The 18,843-nt window shown below is 44.3% G+C and overlaps 1 protein-coding gene across 1 annotated transcript in view; it reads right to left on the bottom strand.

Moving 5' to 3' along the window:
• LOC311006887 (copine-8) overlaps positions 1 to 18,843 on the bottom strand; it is a 108,502-nt gene that overhangs the window by 4,414 nt on the left and 85,245 nt on the right. Inside the window, exons 14-18 of the mRNA XM_083999898.1 lie at positions 6,067 to 6,113; positions 4,306 to 4,487; positions 3,854 to 3,981; positions 1,617 to 1,719; positions 31 to 88 (exon numbers count right to left, since the gene is read on the bottom strand). Of these exons, the coding sequence (XP_083856024.1) occupies positions 31 to 88; positions 1,617 to 1,719; positions 3,854 to 3,981; positions 4,306 to 4,487; positions 6,067 to 6,113 (518 nt within the window). The remainder of the gene's footprint in view (positions 1 to 30; positions 89 to 1,616; positions 1,720 to 3,853; positions 3,982 to 4,305; positions 4,488 to 6,066; positions 6,114 to 18,843) is intronic.

Genomic DNA, 18,843 nt, shown 5'->3' with positions numbered 1-18,843 from the left:
TCTCAAAATCACAAGATCTTGTAGACTCACCATCAAATTCTGCAGGCCCTACCCCCACAATGATGATTGACATTGGCAGACACGAGGCCTGCAGGAGAGGTGAATAAAAAACGAATACAAATTTGATACATTTCTATATTTTTTTTAATAACATTTCTTCAACAAAAAGCTGTGATTCTGCTCATGCGGCTCATTATTAGAGCTGAGCTACACGTGAGCTACAGGTACAGCCCTGTCTTCAGTGGTGCTGAATGAAGCAGGCACAGATCACGCTGTGTTTTTAGTCTTGTAACATGTATATAATACATATGTACTGTATAATGTGTGTGTGTGTGTGTGTGTGTGTGTGTGTGTGTGTGTGTGTGTGTGTGTGTGAACCCCTGATGTGTGTGTGTTTTGCAGCACCTCCTGCAGTCCTGCGTGGGTCGACACACATCACAGTGAATAATATTAGAGACCAGAGAATCAACAACCCAAAGCTTCACTCACTGACAGCTTACAAATCACGTGTGTGTGTGTTTGTATGTGTAAGTGTCAGAGTGTATTAGAGGGAGAAGGCCAGTGGTGTTTGTTCAGTGTATTTGAGTAATGTGTTAACCTCAGGCAGCAGAGAGCAGAGAGCAGTAGATTATCTCATCAAAAGATCTCATTTATTTTTTGCTGGCCCCAGTACAGATCCTGGCTGCGTCTCTACTGGTTCAGACACTTCTACCTCCTCCTTTTCCTCTTTGTCGCCTCCTTTCCTCCCTCCTTAGCCTGATCTCCTCCACTGCTTTTAAAGGCCTGACATGAATCAGTGCTTTCGCAGAAACGAGCGCAGCTCACTGTTCATTTTGTTTGTATTCTATCCACACGGCGATGTGGCTTCCCTCTAGAGCATGCTCTGACTTGACAGTGATTGAGAGGACGCACAGAGGGGGAATAACATGCTGTCATGACTGAGAGTGGCACAGAAAAAAAACAACGACAGTAGTAAAAGCTTCCCAGTACTGTATATAAAGTCAATATCAAACATTCAAATTTTAATTAACTCCCCCTTGTGTTTATGTGCAGACTCGGATGTCTGCGCTGCATGGATCTGGCAGACTAACATCATTTGTTTGTAAGGCCTTTTTATTAATGGGGTAATTTCATAGTCAATACATTTAGGCGCTGACAGAAACACATTTCTGCTCAAATGTAATTAGTCATTTAGCCAAGACAGTTCTGCTCATTTGCATATATTTGTTCATGGTTTTACATCAAAGAAACTGCTGAACTGTGCATTATGAAATATTAGAGGCTACGGAATTAATTTAAAGTTTTCTATGATTAATTCTATCATATTAGAGAGCAACATCCAATCCCTCCACCTTCCTGGGCCGACATCCCTGCTTCTTCATCATGTCATCATGTAGAATAGATTTAGGAAAGATCTGACAGTTCCAAACTGTATCAGGTGCCTAGGAGTCTAGTCTAGTTGTCATTATTAATATTAGTGTCAAAATCATTTACGGATGCAAACTTTTCAAACTAGACTGTGCAAGATAAAACAATGAACTTGACTTGAATTCTTTCTTTCATATTTTTTGTTGAAGGGGTCAGGGAGCAGGAGCAGCAACAATAGACGCTCTTACGTTGACAATAGACTCCTTGGTCTGGGCCATGTCTGAGATGACGCCATCAGTGATGATGAGGAGCACAAAGTACTGGGAGCCGTCCTTCACTGAAGCTGCATACCTACGCACAAAAACACACAAAACCATCTTTGTGGTTATTTCTGTGCTGCCATCATGTCTTTGGTTTATCGCGATGATTCATGACTTGAGCACATCAAGCATCATTCATTGTGGTTTTAATTAAAGTGCCTGGTTTGTTCTCAAATTAAATAGAATACACAGAAATAGTGGAGAGGAAATAAAGCATTTCACATCCCCTGAAAATCATTTTTCTCACTGAATAAATGTCACTTACCTCCCACTCTGGAGGATCCTAATCTGTCAAGTGTTTCTTTCTCTACATCTATCTTCATGTCAATTCTACCGATCCTCGGCTTAATGTGGCTTTCATTTTCTCCTGTGGCGTTGAGGGTGACCTTTCACTCCCATGTGAGTCATGAACTGACTCTTACTGATATTTACACTCTGAGATTATTTCAGTCACTTGGGTTTCTGCTACATGTCACCCTTCTGCACTGGGAGGTTAGATCTCTGTGCATGTCTGTCTGATCTTCACTGATACTTGGATCTCACTGTAAATGATCAGAGCATCGCTGATGGATAAAGATGGAGGTAAAAGAGCAGGGGGAGAAGAGCTAAAGGTAATAGTCACTCAGCTGCTTTTTGGAGTCAAGCAACATAAAAGAGAACAACAGGGCTGGATGGAAATAGAAGAAGAAAGACAGGGATGGGACTGGATAAGGACATGAGCCTGTACTGTACGTGGCAACATAAGCAGCCTTACAGGAAAAACAGTTGCAGAGAAATACTACATGTATGTATGTGAATATTTAAAAAAGTTTTTAATGAGGTTAAGGAGGATGACTTTTTGGAATGTATGCTGATTAGTCTGGTACTCGTCCAGCAGGGCTGAGCTGATTCTTGAAGTTAGATTTTGTTATGATTTTGCAAAAACAGAGTTAATGAGCTGCAGTTTGGCTGTGGACCATGGGTTTATGCTGCATGCTGCATTGCCTAAAATGTTAAAATATATTTATGCTTCACAAACACCTAATGATATCTTTTAAATAGGCTTGTGGCACTACATTGGTCCGCTACATTAGAATTCGATCCTTGTGTTGTTTTTCTTCTGTTTGCAAGGACCAGAATTGTCAGTATTGAATAATACACATACAACAATGTGTGGTAGAGTTAAAGAATGCAGTAAAAAAGATTATGTAGGATTTTGATGTTTCTGAAACACACACATTTGTCAAGAGTTAGATAAAATGCTAATCTAAGATAAGCCAATTGCCTCCCAGCTTTATGCTTAATGTAAAGACACGAGAGTGATATTGATTTTCTCATCTCACTGTCAGCAACAGAGAGAGTAAAGAAGATCCTCTTGGAACAGTGTGATTATCATGATTTTGAAGCAATTAAGGTGTAAAAAAAAACAACAACTAATGATGAGTTTGTGCAGTTAGAAAATGAAAATGAGGCGCTGAGTCAGGAGAAGGCAATCAGGGTGTTCAGGTGACGTTAGAGGTGATAAAAAGTAAACTTCTGTCTCTGTATTACTGCTCGTTTCATCATTTTCCTCCCGAGTGCAATTGCCTCTTCACGTGTAACTGTGCAATTAAGGCTTCACTAAATTATGTTCTAAATATGTAAAGTAACCTGATGAGAGACTCCTCTTGAGCACATCTATTTAATTACTGGTACATATTTCCATGAATAGTTCCTTGCTTTTTTTTTCTTTTTCCATCTTTTTTTTTTTTTGAGAACTTTGTCTAGATCACGTGTCTGCCTGGCTTTCCTTCAGCCTAAATTATGTTCCCATCAACACACAGAAACAAACAAACATGCAATCAGCTGTCAGCTCCTTTTCAGTTTTTCAGTACTTCTTCCTCTCTTCCTCTCACTCTTGTTATCTACCTGGTAACACTCACTGCAGAAAGCTCATTAGAGAAAACCTGAGAACACATGTTGAGTGTCAATCGCAGGGTGAAATGTACTCCGTGTTCTTTCACACTTCCTCAATTGATTTGAAGTTCATTATATAACCAGTGATAGCAAATTCTCAGGTGAAAATCTGGTGAGCATGAGGTAACATAGACATTGAAGCTCAAGTTTTTCCCGAGGAAGGTGTAAATGTGAGATTTAGAAAAAGGTGGAGACACTTTTCAATGGCAGGTGGTAGGTATGTGAGGTACCTGGCCACATGGTTGATGACAGGGGAGAAGTTGGTGGGTCCGTAGAGCTGAACGGATTTCAGACTCTGGTAGTAGGCTTCCATCACACCGTCGATACCTGCACAGTACGGGTTCTGAGGATTCCCGTTCTGCATTCAGCAAAAGAGGAGAGAAAATAATTAACTTACATGATTAATGTCAGATCCAGAGGCACAGGAGAAACAGATGGAACAAAAAGAGATATTTTGTATTCTACAGGGTTTTGTATTGATGACAATGACAACATTTATTATGAATGAATTAAGATATAACTAAAATTATTTAGACAACCACCAGTGTATGTGGAACACTTAGCTAAAAGCCCATCTAGACCTCCAGGTTTTCCTTTTAATTGGTCCAATCCAATGAAATGTCCAAGATTAGAGATGAGTGGTTTAAAGAAGAACTCCACTGCTTCCTCCTCCTGCTCTCACCAAGGCAAACTCGTGGGAGATCCGTCCATCAGGTGGCAGCTTGGCTCCGAAGCCCAACGCGGGGAACATCTTATCACTGTCGTAGTCCTGGATGATCTCCCCCACTGCCTTCAGGGCCATGGCGTAGGCATTCAGCTGGTACGGGCTCATGTAGTGGAGTGAGGTGGGCTGGGCTGGGTTACCTGTTCACACAAACACACAAACACACAAACACAATCAGAGGCACAACGTGGTTTGACATCCAGTCAGCGTACCAGTACAGAAGAACACAATTAGATTTGATTTATCTGAAGTCATTTACTACACTATACATGCATGCAATCACTAAGCTGCAGAGTTGTATGTGATTAAGTTTAGAGGTTGCCATGGTTACGGTGTAGGGGATCAAACTCCAAGATTTCTCTGCTATGTGAGAACATTAACTTAAAGCAGAAGTAAGCGATCCGGTGGTTTTGGCTAACTTCCTGTCAGCAGATGGAGTTAGCAGTCCCCGCCCTCGTCCCTACGTCACCACATTCACGCGCATCCCTTGGCTGCACACACAGAGAGGACTGCCCCTTTATGCCGTTCTCTCTCCTCATTGGATAAAGGTTGTAGGATACAAGGAAAGTTTTCTCCTCGGCTTACAGCAGAGCAGAGTGACTGACAGACCCGTGTTTCAGACCAAACACTCTATGTAAGTGATTGCTGTCGGAATATACAACTATTGAAGACTTATATTAACACAAACATTCACCTTACTTCTGCTTTAATTTGCTTTAATATATTCATGATTGCAAGCGTGTCCTTCAAATTTTGCACGACATGTTCACTTATTTTAGTTTTACCAAGACACGACAGCAGCATCAAAAAATATAGTCAGTCAACTTCTATGGATATTTAAGATTTCAATGAGTTACACATGATTACAAGAAGTACAGAAAGATATAAAACTGTCAGAGTCTGGGGCCAATCAGTCAAAATGAAAGGGGCTTGTTAAAATTCAGTTCAGCCAGCTGCTGGCTTTAAGATAGCACTCTTCCACGGTTTGCTTGAGGTCTATGGCAACCTACTGTATGGCTGTGATAAAATGTCTTTGACCAAACACCAACTACAAGGCCGAAAGTTCATATGGCCTGCTCACAGGGAGTGAAGTTAAAGGACGTCAGTAAAATCTGGTTTTGATATTAACAGAAATACCATTTATGTGACAAGAATCACAGCACAATACACTGTAGCCCTCATATCTTCACATGAAAGTCAAATTTGTATATAAAAAATAAGATAACATATCACCACTGGCTGTGTGGGTGTAAAGGGGCTTCATGAGACCCACTACAACTATTTGAAGAGCCACTTGAACTTCTAAATGATGTTTAACCAATCAGTTTTGTGTTTCCATATAGCAGCTAGTGTTTTCCATGAACAACAACGTAATAGATTTCTAGTGGTTCACCGTTAGTTCTTCTGTATGACACCACAACATGTGTGGGTCGTCACTGATGGAGCTAAATTGGCTGCTAATCAACTTAATACAGTTGTAAATGTATTAATATGGCACTTGTCTTGATCTCCCTGTACATGTCCACGGCCCTCGTAGCATGTTGAAGCACTCAGCTCAAGCTGCCAGGTGTGGTGGGGAGGGCTATTAGGAAACACTTGATTCCCCATCAACATATATTTGAATAAATACTCTAGGCGTTCAGTGCGCCTGTGTGTCTTTATGTGGGTCTGTCAGAGTGTTGGTGTGGCCATTCAAAGTGTATGTGTGTGTTTACTTACCATTGGAAGCTGTGAAGTCGATGGCCACGGTGAAGTTAATCTGTGTCCTTTGAAAACAAAAGCAGAAAGATGATTCATCAATAAACAATCTCTTTCTCTTTCTCACACACACACACACACACACACACACACACACACACACACACACACACACACACACACACACACACACACACACACACACACACACACACACACACACACACACACACACACACACACACACACGTAATTCAGTAGGAAACATGACGACATGGACTGCAGACATAATCAGGTTAAAGTGATCAATGTCTGGGTGTACAAACAGAGTTCCTGCTGCCCTTTATTCCTGACAGTAATGAGAAGACAGTGAGTTACTGCACTTTCACACCAAACACGTAGGAATAGTGTTGATCAGAGGAAACTTGTTCTCATCAGAGAACAAATCCAAACCACTGTTTTGACCTAAGTAACACCTGCATGCGAGGGTGTTGACAACATCACTGTTCAACATCTTACTGTGTTAGTGTGACTGATGTTGTCTGGCCTGAGCCTGAGTGAGTATCGAACCTGGGTCTCCTGCACCGCAGGCCACGATGCTAACCGCTTTGCCAAGAGGTCAATGACTACTTGGCAAGTGGGTTAGCACGTCTTTTATGGATAAGTGAGTTTAACTTCAGTACCGCTAACGTCGCCGCTAACGTAACCACACGTCGTCACTTCTCCTCACGTGACCTCCGTTACATTAGCATGCTGACATCTGCTTCGAAAAAATACTCAGAATATAAAAAATGGTCGACCTTGTGATGGTTAAGAGTCAGAATACTTTATTAATCCCAAAAGGGAAATTCATTTCTCTGATGGTTAAATTAAGGGTTCATCCTGAGGGAAACATTAATGTCCACATCACATTTCATTTACCTCCAATTAGATATTTTTGGGGGCTAAATTAACACTAATACATAAATGTCAGTCTCATGGTGGTGGAGGAAGCCATGTGAGTGGATCAGAAAAACACAAGGATTAATCCTCTGGGGATTATGGCAAATAAGGCAAGGTATCCAGTCACCAAGGAGATATTTCATTCTGGACCAAAGTGGTTGAGTGAGTGACTGGCTTTGCCTTCTATACAAGCTACACTGTTAGCATGGCTAAAAATTCAGAGGTCACTATCCAAGAGAATGTGTATATCAGATTAGATAATGTATTTGGTCTCTTTCCATATTTTGTGTTTTGATGTCCAGTGAAGTTTAGATAGCCAGCTGTAGCTAAAAGGTTAGGCCGCTCCGTATGATCTAATCATCTTTCGAAGCTTCTTCCTGATTTGATTTGATTTCTGCTCTCACACAAACTTCTGCACTTTGTAGTTGCTAAGGGGGTGGACGGAAAACAGAGACAGGAATATGAAAAAAAAGCATGATCAGTGAGAGATGAAACAAGGCAGACAAAAACGTGGCACACCCCAGCATGAGAGAGGCATGTCCCTCTCAATCCAAACATTTCCCATCTTGTTAACCAGCAGGAACAGGATGTGGTTAAGCGCTCTGTCGACCTGTCACGGCTTTTTCACACCAATCCCCACCCGCTGCCACGCACGCACAAACACACAAACACACACACACACACACACACACACACACACACACACACACACACACACACACACACACACACACACACACACACACACACACACACACACACACACACACACACACAAACAAAGGCTTCCCTGTCTAATTTATGCACATCCTCTGTGTTCTGATTGTGTAAAGCAGTCAGGAGTTAACCTCAGCAGGCTGTGTGAAGTTGCAGCGCTGTGCTGACCGGAGGGGACACAACAAGAAGGAGACGGACAGAGGGCGGGACAGAGGTAGGAAAAAGTTCAAGAGATGATCAATGATAAGAAGCCTGTTATAAAAGGAGGTTTACAAAGGAGGGAGATACTGCTTTGCGAGAGCGACGGCGAGTAGGGAAACTACCGGAAAATGCCAGCAAGAAGCATTTTCTAGGGGACAGCTACAAGGACGAGGGGAGCAGAGAGAGAGAGGGAGAGCAGGTCTGAGTGAATTCTGGTCCAGTTCCCCACGCCGGGAAAGACAAGCTTCTGCCAAGCAACCTAAATTATACATGCCCTCTTTCTCTCCCACCCAACCTCTCTGTCACATGCACACACACACACACACAAGGTTTGAGACAGAGGAAGTCAAATTGTGGGAATGTGAAGGGACAGCCAGAAAAACAAGGTGAGTTGGAGGACGGACGATAAAAAAGAAAAAAAGAAAAGACGAAAGACAAAAAGGCTGAGAACGGCTGAAAAGGAGAAAAAGCAGTTCATGATTAAGCAAGTCAGCAGAAGAAAACGACAATGTCAGAACTTTATCAGCAATATGATTTACAGCCATGACGCACAATTTAAAAGCTGCCAAGGTATTTTGACGGGAAGCAGGAACGAGGCTCTAAGATTCAGTAGCACAATCAGTGTCACCGTTTCTTGTTTTACAACGTGCAAATCACCCTTAATGTTTGACATCATCACTGTGACTCCTAATGGAGAGAATATTAATATCCAAGACGAGAACACAGGACACTCTCCTAAAAGGTCAAACAGATCCTCCGCATTAATCAGACAAGAGTCTGAATGAGACATCAGTTTCTTGGCTCTCGGGATTTTCCCTGGTGATGTGTGTTTCTAGATGCCACGCACACACGTGGCCTTTAAGAGAAAAATAATGTGCATCTACTTTTCTTTTCAATGCCTTAGAAGAGTCTTTGTTGTGTTTTACCTTAATCAGTCAAACTGCTTTCACTGTTGTCAACAGAACATCAAACAAAGTCCTAAATGAACTGTTCCTCTTCCTTCTATTACTGAAGACACTTGGCAACAAAGGATGAGAACTAACATGTTTGTTTGTAGTTTTTCCATCACAAATTTCCATTTCTTGTCACGTGGTACGAACATACATGCACACACGCACACACTACATACAATACTTGGCTGAAAGGACACACCTCTCTACCTGAACAGCAGAAGAAGATCTTCAGTGAACAGGTTCACGCCATAAAAGCAGCGAAATGTTCTGGCAGGTGTGATAAGGGATTTCCACAGGCAGTGGCAGTCTTAACCACAACATCACAGGACAGAGTTTTAGCAGAGAGATGTGAGCTCAGCCTTCCTTAATAAAAACCAAGCCTTATCACTCCGTGTGTTGTGTTGAGGAGGGAGGGAAAATTCTCCAGACCTTTAAGGACCGTTAGCAGCTTTATCGTGTCATGTATTTTTCTTTTTTAATTGACTGGAAGCCACTTCTCGACAGCTTCAGCTGAACTTTGCAGGTGGAAATACCTCTACACACACATGCACACTCATGAGATAAACTTCAACCTGTTTCTCACCAGGGGGAGATTACATAAAATAAAATAAAAAACATGAAAAGACACACAACCTTGGAGGGAAGGGTTTATTTGGTTGGTGGTTGAGTATACGTCTACACCAACTGCACTATTCAAGTCCACTTTTTCAGTCTAAATATGACTAATAGAGCACAGCAAAGGTACAGTCACTTCCCACTGATTTAAATCTCTCCAATTTGGCTTTTTTGATGTGTTCTGCCAACCTCTGTTTGAAGAGTGAAAGGTGTCTGTAGGAGGCTATCACCTATCAGCTCCACTGCTGGGCCGCTCCAGTGAGTAATGGTTGTCTAAGTGCTTTGCTTTAAAGGTATAATATGTAGGAATTCCCCCCATCTAGCGGTGCGGTTGCATATCTGAACGTATTCTTGATGTTGCATTCACGTGTAATTGGGCAGACGTCAGACAGACAACAGACGCAGCATGTAACAGGATAAACAAGCGTCTATGTAAACAAGTGGTCCACCAGCACGAGGCAAAACAATACAGGTCTGACAATATGTTGTCATGGTGATGTGGTATTGTTTACCTGACCCACGTTTTACCGTCTTTCTCTGGTGGAGTAAAATGACATCCGGTTGGTTTGCCGACGGCCGTCTGCCTGACTGCACCTGAATGCAACACCAGTGCCTCCGTCCTTCCTCACACTACACAGTGGTGACAGTTTGAACAGGCCGAGCCCACAGCTCCGCTCAGTTTCTTTTCTTTCTTTTTTTTTATTGTGAAAAAAACGCAACAGACAACACAGTGAACATGCATTGATGGCTTACGTTGATGTGTACATGAAATGTGAAATAAGGTGTGTGTGTGTGTGTGTGTGTGTGTGTGTGTGTGTGTGTGTGTGTGTGTGTGTGTGTGTGTAAGTCAGTTATATTATATAAATGGTGATCATAATAATGATGGAAAAGAAAATGGTGAATAATAATAGTAACCTTGGTCATAATAACAGTATTAAAAAAATGAATAAATAAATAAAAATAATGATAATGATAATAATAATTTTAAAAAATAACAGTTGTGACAGCAATAACGACAAAACAAAACAAACAAACAAAAAAAAATAATAGTAACAGCGATGATTCTAGAAATACGGGAGAGAGATAAGGACCAAGGATTGAGGAAGAGTGTGGGAGCGGAGGATAAATGAATGAAATTTTTGAATGAGAGGAGAAATAAATAAATGAAATACAAAATAAATTATAAAGTAAATAATGATAAGAAATTAATTAATTAATATGTAACAATGACAACAGTGGTAACAATAATAGTAACCTTAATAATAATTAAAGCCGCAAGCGGCGATGGCGGCCCTCGCTGCCCATGCCACCGCGGGGCCTGAGGCACGCTGTGGCGCGGAGCAGAAATGGAGAAAAAACCCGGAAGGAGGCCAAAAATGCAATGTTTCGTTCATCCACCAGGGGGCAGTCACCGCATGTGGTCTGGTGCGTTCAGGGGCCACCCCTCATCACTCATGTGAAGTTTGGAGTGAATCGGACAAAGCATGAGGGAGTTATGAGCAGTTAAAGGTTCGTCCACCAGGGGGCAGTAATGGGATGCGTGCAGGTGTGTTCAGGGTCAGTCCCTCATCACACATGTGAAGTTTCGTGGAAATCGGACAAAGCATAAGGGAGTTATGAGCAGTTAAAGGTTCGTCCACTAGGGGGCAGTAATGGGATGCATGCAGGTGTGTTCACGGTCAGTCCCTCATCACACATGTGAAGTTTCGTGGAAATCGGACAATGTTGATGCAAAAAATGGCACTTCCGGTTTCCACTAGGGGGCCACATGAGCGACAATCCTATCAGATGGAAGAGGTCTCCACCCTGGACCTGTGTACCAATTTTCATGATGATACGAGTTGATTAAAGCCATCAAAAAGCCAAACGTATTTTCATGGCGAGGAATTGATGGTAGCCACGCCCCCACAGGGACGCCATTACTCGTAGCTTCACAGTGTTCATAATGTAGCTTCACCAACTGGTTCTGCATGTTTTAGAAGTGGAATGAAGTTGATGGGGTCAACTATGTATTTTTAATGAATTTTAGTTCACTTCCTGTTACCACCGGGGGGCGCTATGAGTTACGTGGGAAGTTAATATATCGGGACGTTCAGGGCGAAGCCATCATCATGTCCAGCAAGTTTGAAGTTGATTGGATGAAGTATGTGGGCGTGAGAGCCAATCGTATTACATGGCGAGCACGCCAAAGTTAATTGAGCGCTGGAAGCCACGCCCTTTGACCTACGGACTCACGGAGCACAAGATAAGCTCAGCTAGGTCTGACGATGTTGTGTACCTAATTTCAACTTGATCGGGCGAACGCTGTGGGAGGAGTTAGTTTTAGGCGGGAAAAATCAAAACCAAAATGGCCGACTTCCTGTTGACATTTCACCATGACATTAAGAGGCTTTTTTGTATATCTGGGTATGGTACATATGTGTACCGAATTTTGTTGGTCTACGCCAAAGTAAGCAAAATTGTCTATGGGACTTTTTAAAATTTGTAGGGGGCGCTATTTCGCCATGTCGCGTCGGACATGTGCGACCGCCACATATATCGAATTTCGGATCAGGCCGGACGTCCGGGCAAAAGTTCACGCATTTTCGAAGTCGGGAAAGGGGCCAAATTGGGGCATTTAGGTGACGGAATAATAAGAATAATTAAAGCCGCAAGCGGCGATGGACGGCCCTCGCTCGCCCATGCCGCCGCGGGGCCTGAGGCACGCCGGGGCTGTGGCGCGGAGCAGAAACGGAGAAAAAACCCGGAAGGAGGCCAAAAACGCAATGTTTCGTTCACCCACCAGGGGGCAGTCACCGCATGTGGTCTGGTGCGTTCAGGGGCGGCCCCTCATCACTCGTGTGAAGTTTGGAGTGAATCGGACAAAGCATGAGGGAGTTATGAGCAGTTAAAGGTTCGTCCACTAGGGGGCAGTAATGGGATGCGTGCAGGTGTGTTCAGGGTCAGCCCCTCATCACACATGTGAAGTTTCGTGGAAATCGGACAAAGCATGAGGGAGTTATGAGCAGTTAAAGGTCCGTCCACTAGGGGGCAGTAATGGGATGCGTGCAGGTGTGTTCAGGGTCAGCCCCTCATCACACATGTGAAGTTTCGTGGAAATCGGACAGTGTTGATGCAAAAAATGGCACTTCCGGTTTCCACTAGGGGGCCACATGAGCGACACCCCTATCAGATGGAAGAGGTCTCCACCCTGGACCTGTGTATCAATTTTCATGATGATACGAGTTCATTAAAGCCATCAAAAAGCCAAACGTATTTTCATGGCGAGGAATTGATGGTAGCCACGCCCCCACAGGGACGCCATTACTCGTAGCTTCACAGTCTTCATAATGTAGCTTCACCAACTGGTTCTGCATGTTTTAGAAGTGGAATGAAGTTGATGGGGTCAACTATGTATTTTTAATGAATTTTAGTTCACTTCCTGTTACCACCGGGGGGCGCTATGAGCGACGTAGGCAAATAATATGTCGGATCGTTCAGGGTCTCGCCATAGATTTTTGCACCAAGTTTGAAGCGTCTACGATCAAGTATGTGGGCATGAGAGCCAATCGTATTTACATGGCGAGCACCGAAACAGTCGCCAAACTTCGGGGCACGCCAGAGGCCAACCCCTTTGAGCTACAGACCTGCGGAGCACAATATAAGCTCAGCTAGGTCTGACGATGTTGTCTATCAAATTTGGAGCGTGTCGGGCGAATCGTTTTGGACGAGTTAATTTGGCGCCAAAAACGACCAATTCAAAATGGCCGACTTCCTGTTGACATTTCACCATGACATTAAGAGGCTTTTTTGTATATCTGGGTATGGTACATATGTGTACCGAATTTCGTCCGTCTACGCCAAAGTGACCCGAATTCCCTATGGGCTTTTTTGAACTTTGTAGGGGGCGCTATTTCGCCATTTCGCGTCGGACATGCGCGAGCAGCACAAAATATCGAATGTCGGATCCGGACGGACGTCCGACAAAACGTTCACGCATTTTCGAGTTGGGGAAAGGGGCGAAATTGGGGCATGTTGTCGCGGAAGAATAATAATAATAATTAAAGCCGCAAGCGGCGATGGCGGCCCTCGCTGCCCATGCCACCGCGGGGCCTGAGTCACACTATGGCGCGGAGCAGAAATGGAGAAAAAACCTGGAAGGAGGCCAAAAATGCAATGTTTTGTTCATCCACCAGGGGGCAGTCACCGCATGTGGTCTGGTGCGTTCAGGGGCCGCCCCTCATCACTCGTGTGAAGTTTGGAGTGAATGGGACAAAGCATGAGGGAGTTATGAGCTGTTAAAGGTTCGTCCACTAGGGGGCAGTAATGGGATGCGTGCAGGTGTGTTCAGGGTCAGCCCCTCATCACACATGTGAAGTTTGGAGTGAATCGGACAAAGCATGAGGGAGTTATGAGCTGTTAAAGGTTCGTCCACTAGGGGGCAGTAATGGGATGCGTGCAGGTGTGTTCAGGGTCAGCCCCTCATCACACATGTGAAGTTTCGTGGAAATCGGACAAAGCATGAGGGAGTTATGAGCAGTTAAAGGTCCGTCCACTAGGGGGCAGTAATGGGATGCGTGCAGGTGTGTTCAGGGTCAGCCCCTCCTCACACATGTGAAGTTTCGTGGAAATCGGACAATGTTGATGCAAAAAATGGCACTTCCGGTTTCCACTAGGGGGCCACATGAGCGACACCCCTATCAGATGGAAGAGGTCTCCACCCTGGACCTGTGTATCAATTTTCATGATGATACGAGTTCATTAAAGCCATCAAAAAGCCAAACGTATTTTCATGGCGAGGAATTGATGGTAGCCACGCCCCCACAGGGACGCCATTACTCGTAGCTTCACAGTCTTCATAATGTAGCTTCACCAACTGGTTCTGCATGTTTTAGAAGTGGAATGAAGTTGATGGGGTCAACTATGTATTTTTAATGAATTTTAGTTCACTTCCTGTTACCACCGGGGGGCGCTATGAGTTACGTGGGAAGTTAATATATCGGGACGTTCAGGGCGAAGCCATCATCATGTCCAGCAAGTTTGAAGTTGATTGGATGAAGTATGTGGGCGTGAGAGCCAATCGTATTACATGGCGAGCACGCCAAAGTTAATTGAGCGCTGGAAGCCACGCCCTTTGACCTACGGACTCACGGAGCACAAGATAAGCTCAGCTAGGTCTGACGATGTTGTGTACCTAATTTCAACTTGATCGGGCGAACGCTGTGGGAGTAGTTAGTTTTAGGCGGGAAAAATCAAAACCAAAATGGCCGACTTCCTGTTGACATTTCACCATGACATTAAGAGGCTTTTTTGTATATCTGGGTATGGTACATATGTGTACCGAATTTTGTTGGTCTACGCCAAAGTAAGCAAAATTGTCTATGGGACTTTTTAAAATTTGTAGGGGGCGCTATTTCGCCATGTCGCGTCGGACATGTGCGACCGCCACATATATCGAATTTCGGATCAGGCCGGACGTCCGGGCAAAAGTTCACGCATTTTCGAAGTCGGGAAAGGGGCCAAATTGGGGCATTTAGGTGACGGAATAATAAGAATAATAATAATAATAAAAAACAACGCGATTTCAATAGTCCCTCCGGCGAGTGCTACTCGCCGCTCGGGCCTAATAATAAAAAACAACGCGATTTCAATAGTCCCTCCGGCGAGTGCTACTCGCCGCTCGGGCCTAATTAAATAAAGAGAGAGAAAAATCCATTTGATCAGCGGGGCACCATCCCCACCTCCCCCGAGCAACACCCTGCCCCACCACACCCAGCCACCCCAGAGCACCAGCAGTCCGCCTCCCTGCCTCGATGGGAAGTTTTTTTTCCCCCTTCATTTGTTTGTGTAGTGCATTAAAAATGATGATGCAGAGTGCTTTGTTTGTTTTTGTTATAAGTTGGTGCGACAAAAAGAGAAGCGGGCCATACGGCAACTACCAGAGCAGAGAGCCGGCGGAGTGGGCATGCCAGAGGTGAGTTTCCGTGGTTACCTGCAGTCACGTTGCCACTGAACGTAAAAAATGGCGATGCAACATGGCAGCCTCGGTTTGGTGCGTTGCCCACTTATGTATTTGTAACGACTTATAACAACTCATTCTAAGGTACGAGAAAGCTTTCATTTGTATGTGGGTGTGAAAGTTTATTATTATTATTCCACTTCAGTGAAATACGTTTTTATGAAAGACATATTTGATTTTTGCTAATATAAAGCCAAGTAAGTTACATACTGGGGCTTTAAATTTATCTTCATTCTCACACTGCTGATTCCTGCTGTATCTGTGTCCGTCTCCCCCCAAAATATCAATGTGTGTGTTTCTGTGAGCCCATGTGTGTCTCTGTAACATCTTTTCTACAATGCTTCGTATATCTGGACAAAAGCCTTGTGGACTTTGTGTCTTTATTGTGTCAGAAGAACAATACCGTCAGATCTAGCCACATCTATTTCACATGTGCGTATCATGTACAGTTATTCAACCATGTGCTTGGGGTGAAGGGGGAATGCCTCTTAATCAGCTGGTTTTCTGTCAGTCACTGATGTTTACCTGCTGTTAAAGCCCACGGTGACTCAGCAAGGAACCAATATGACAAAATAGCGCACAGCAGGGGGGGAGGCTGAGGAGGTTCCGCTCTACATCCAAATAAGCTTTCCTGCAGACTGAGCAAGCTGGATGCTAATGTCTCTCCTAAATCTTCAAAGCATCTCATTATACTAGAAAAAAAAAATCACTTTCGAGTTAAGCCTCATTGTCAGCCGATTTTATTTTTTTGAAAATGACTCATGTCAGTGTTTACAGAATAATCAATAAAGAGTCCCTGTCCTGTACAAGTTATTGTGCTGAAAGGATTCACCTCCAAGTGAAAATGTTCTACTTAAAATGTGCACAACAAGTCTTCTCTTTATATTTAAGTGCCAGCGGGAGATGTATGCATGAGTGCGCAGAGTGGCCTAAAAACGGCATCAGAGGTTGTGCGACGTGACCTCTCCTGATGATATGCAAACAGATGTTGCCGGTTGGACAGTGTCCAGAGGAGAGGAGAGGAGAGGAGAGGAGAGGAGAGAGGAGAGGAGAGGAGAGAGGAGAGGAGAGGAGAGGAGAGGAGAGGAGAGGAGAGGAGAGGAGAGGAGAGGGGAGGGGAGGGGAGAGGAGAGGAGAGGAGAGGAGAGGAGAGGAGAGGAGAGGAGAGGAGAGGAGAGGAGAGGAGAGGAGAGGAGAGGAGAGGAGAGGAGAGAGGAGAGAGGAGAGGGGAGGAGAGGAGAGGAGAGGAGAAGAAGGGTGGGAGAGGAGAGGAGAGGAGAAGAAGGAGAGGAGAAGAAGGGGGGGGGGGGGAGAGGAGAGGAGAGAAAGAGAGAATAGAGGAGAGGGGAGGTAAATGGTAAAATGTCTGGGTGCCTTTTAAAGATGTGATTTTTTACACATCTTTGCCTTGATTCCGAGAGTCTGCACCCCCGTCTAATGATAACCTCTCAGAATGATTTCAATACAAGCAGAGTTCCCGTCTGCTTCTATTCTGGTTTCAATACTCAATTCACAAACCAAAACACGGGGAAACAATATCTGTCATGATGAGTGACAGGGCCGCCTTCAATGGAACAGCTCAAAATGAAAGATATAGCCACCAATTTCTCATTTTTATCCCTGTGCTCATGAAGAGAGAGCTCTTTGTTGAAATCCGTGGGTGGTAATAATGCTTTATCGGAGGGAGTGAAAGGAGTGAGAGCAGCAATGCTCTGGATTGAGATGGAACTTTCTCAAATCAGTCATTTATGCTAATGATGCCAGCAGATCATGTTCCTAATTAGGTCCAAATGAACAATTAGCTGATTGGGTTGAAGCTACAAAAGAGAGCTGTCAGTCAGGAGATAAGAGAGCAGAGGGGAGGAGAGAAGAGACGACTGACTGGCAACATGACAAAACACCTGTATAGAAATGAATACAGTACCTGGGACATATCTGTCTGTGCACATATACACAGTCCGCCCATTATGTAACTAGAGTTAGTGCAACTGGACCATTACTTGTCCATTTAGGCTTCACTGAGCGTCACTGAGACAGCATTTGGCACTTCATTTATCCACACGGGTGTGCAACAACAGAAAGCTCACACTCCCAAAGCACCGCCAAAAAAAAAAAAAAAAAATCTTCCTGAGAGTCTCAAAGTGTTCTCTGACTGACAGTGCTGCTGGGAATGCAGGGAGGCGTGATGGTGGGACTTCTCCATTAGCAGCGACAGAGCGAGTAAACATATGCTGGGACACGTGGTGGGAGTACACACATGCATTTCAAAGCCAGCTCTCCGCATCCAGTCAAAGCAACAACCACGTCTGTCACACAAGCTGACCACACTTGGCACACGACTGAAACAGGCATCGGTACACAAACACATTGGTACATCTGCATCACATCCACCCGCAAAAACACAGTCGTAATCTAATAATCTGACATACACAAAGTGCGTTCCTTGTCAATCGATGTCGTATTGATCAGGGTTCTTGGTCAGGAAGAAGTATTAGAGTAGAGTAGAGTAGAGTAGAGTAGAGAATACTTTATTCATCCCTAGGAGGGAAATTCAAATTAGTCCAGTAGCTCACATGACAATGACACAAAAAATAAAGAAAGATGGAGCAGGACCACCAGATGGAGCAAGGCCGCCAGGTGGAGCAGGACCTCTGGATGGAGCAGGGCCGCCGGAGGGAGCAGGGCCGCCGGATGGAGCAGGGCCGCCGGGTGGAGCAGGACCTCAGGATGGAGCAGGGCCGCCGGATGGAGCAGGAACCGCCAGGTGGAGCAGGGCCGCCGGGTGGAGCAGGACCAGGATCATTGGTGGAGGGGCCAAATCATTTTGCTTATCTGCCCCACTACTATATTCCTCCATCTTGCAGCAAGGAGAGAGGAGCCGTCCACCACCGCTGCTTTCCTGGTCAGTCAAGATGCCATGAAGTGGATGATCCAGGCCGTCCAGAATTGCCTCCTCCTTCTTCAGTGCTCTAGTGCATCAGGATGTTTAGTCTGTAGCAACAACTTCATGGAGAACTTCAGATGGGATTTAAGCAGTTGCCATTGGGTGGGATGTACACAAGTGTTGTTATGATTCGAAAAAATAAAAGAAATGTCTACTTTCTGAGTCTTCACCAATATCTCCAGCTCTTCATCACTCTTGTTGGGCAGAGAGTTAATATTTTAAATGATGACTGACCGCAGAAAGGACCAATAGGACATCTCCACCTCCAAGCCTTTAACTTTGCACCAGCAGCAGCACGACAACCACCACAAAAGCACCTGGGACTCCGGATGGAAATTAGCATCGATGCTACAATCCGGCACATTTACATGTTTCTTATGTATGTATGTACATTGATGTGCGCTGTCCCAGTCAAATAAACAAATAAA

The sequence above is a fragment of the Trachurus trachurus genome (assembly GCF_905171665.1).
Source record: "Trachurus trachurus genome assembly, chromosome: 23".
In the NCBI taxonomy this organism is placed as follows: Eukaryota; Metazoa; Chordata; class Actinopteri; order Carangiformes; family Carangidae; genus Trachurus; species Trachurus trachurus.
Note: the sequence above shows the minus strand (reverse complement) of the source record. Positions and strands in the feature narration are given on the sequence as shown.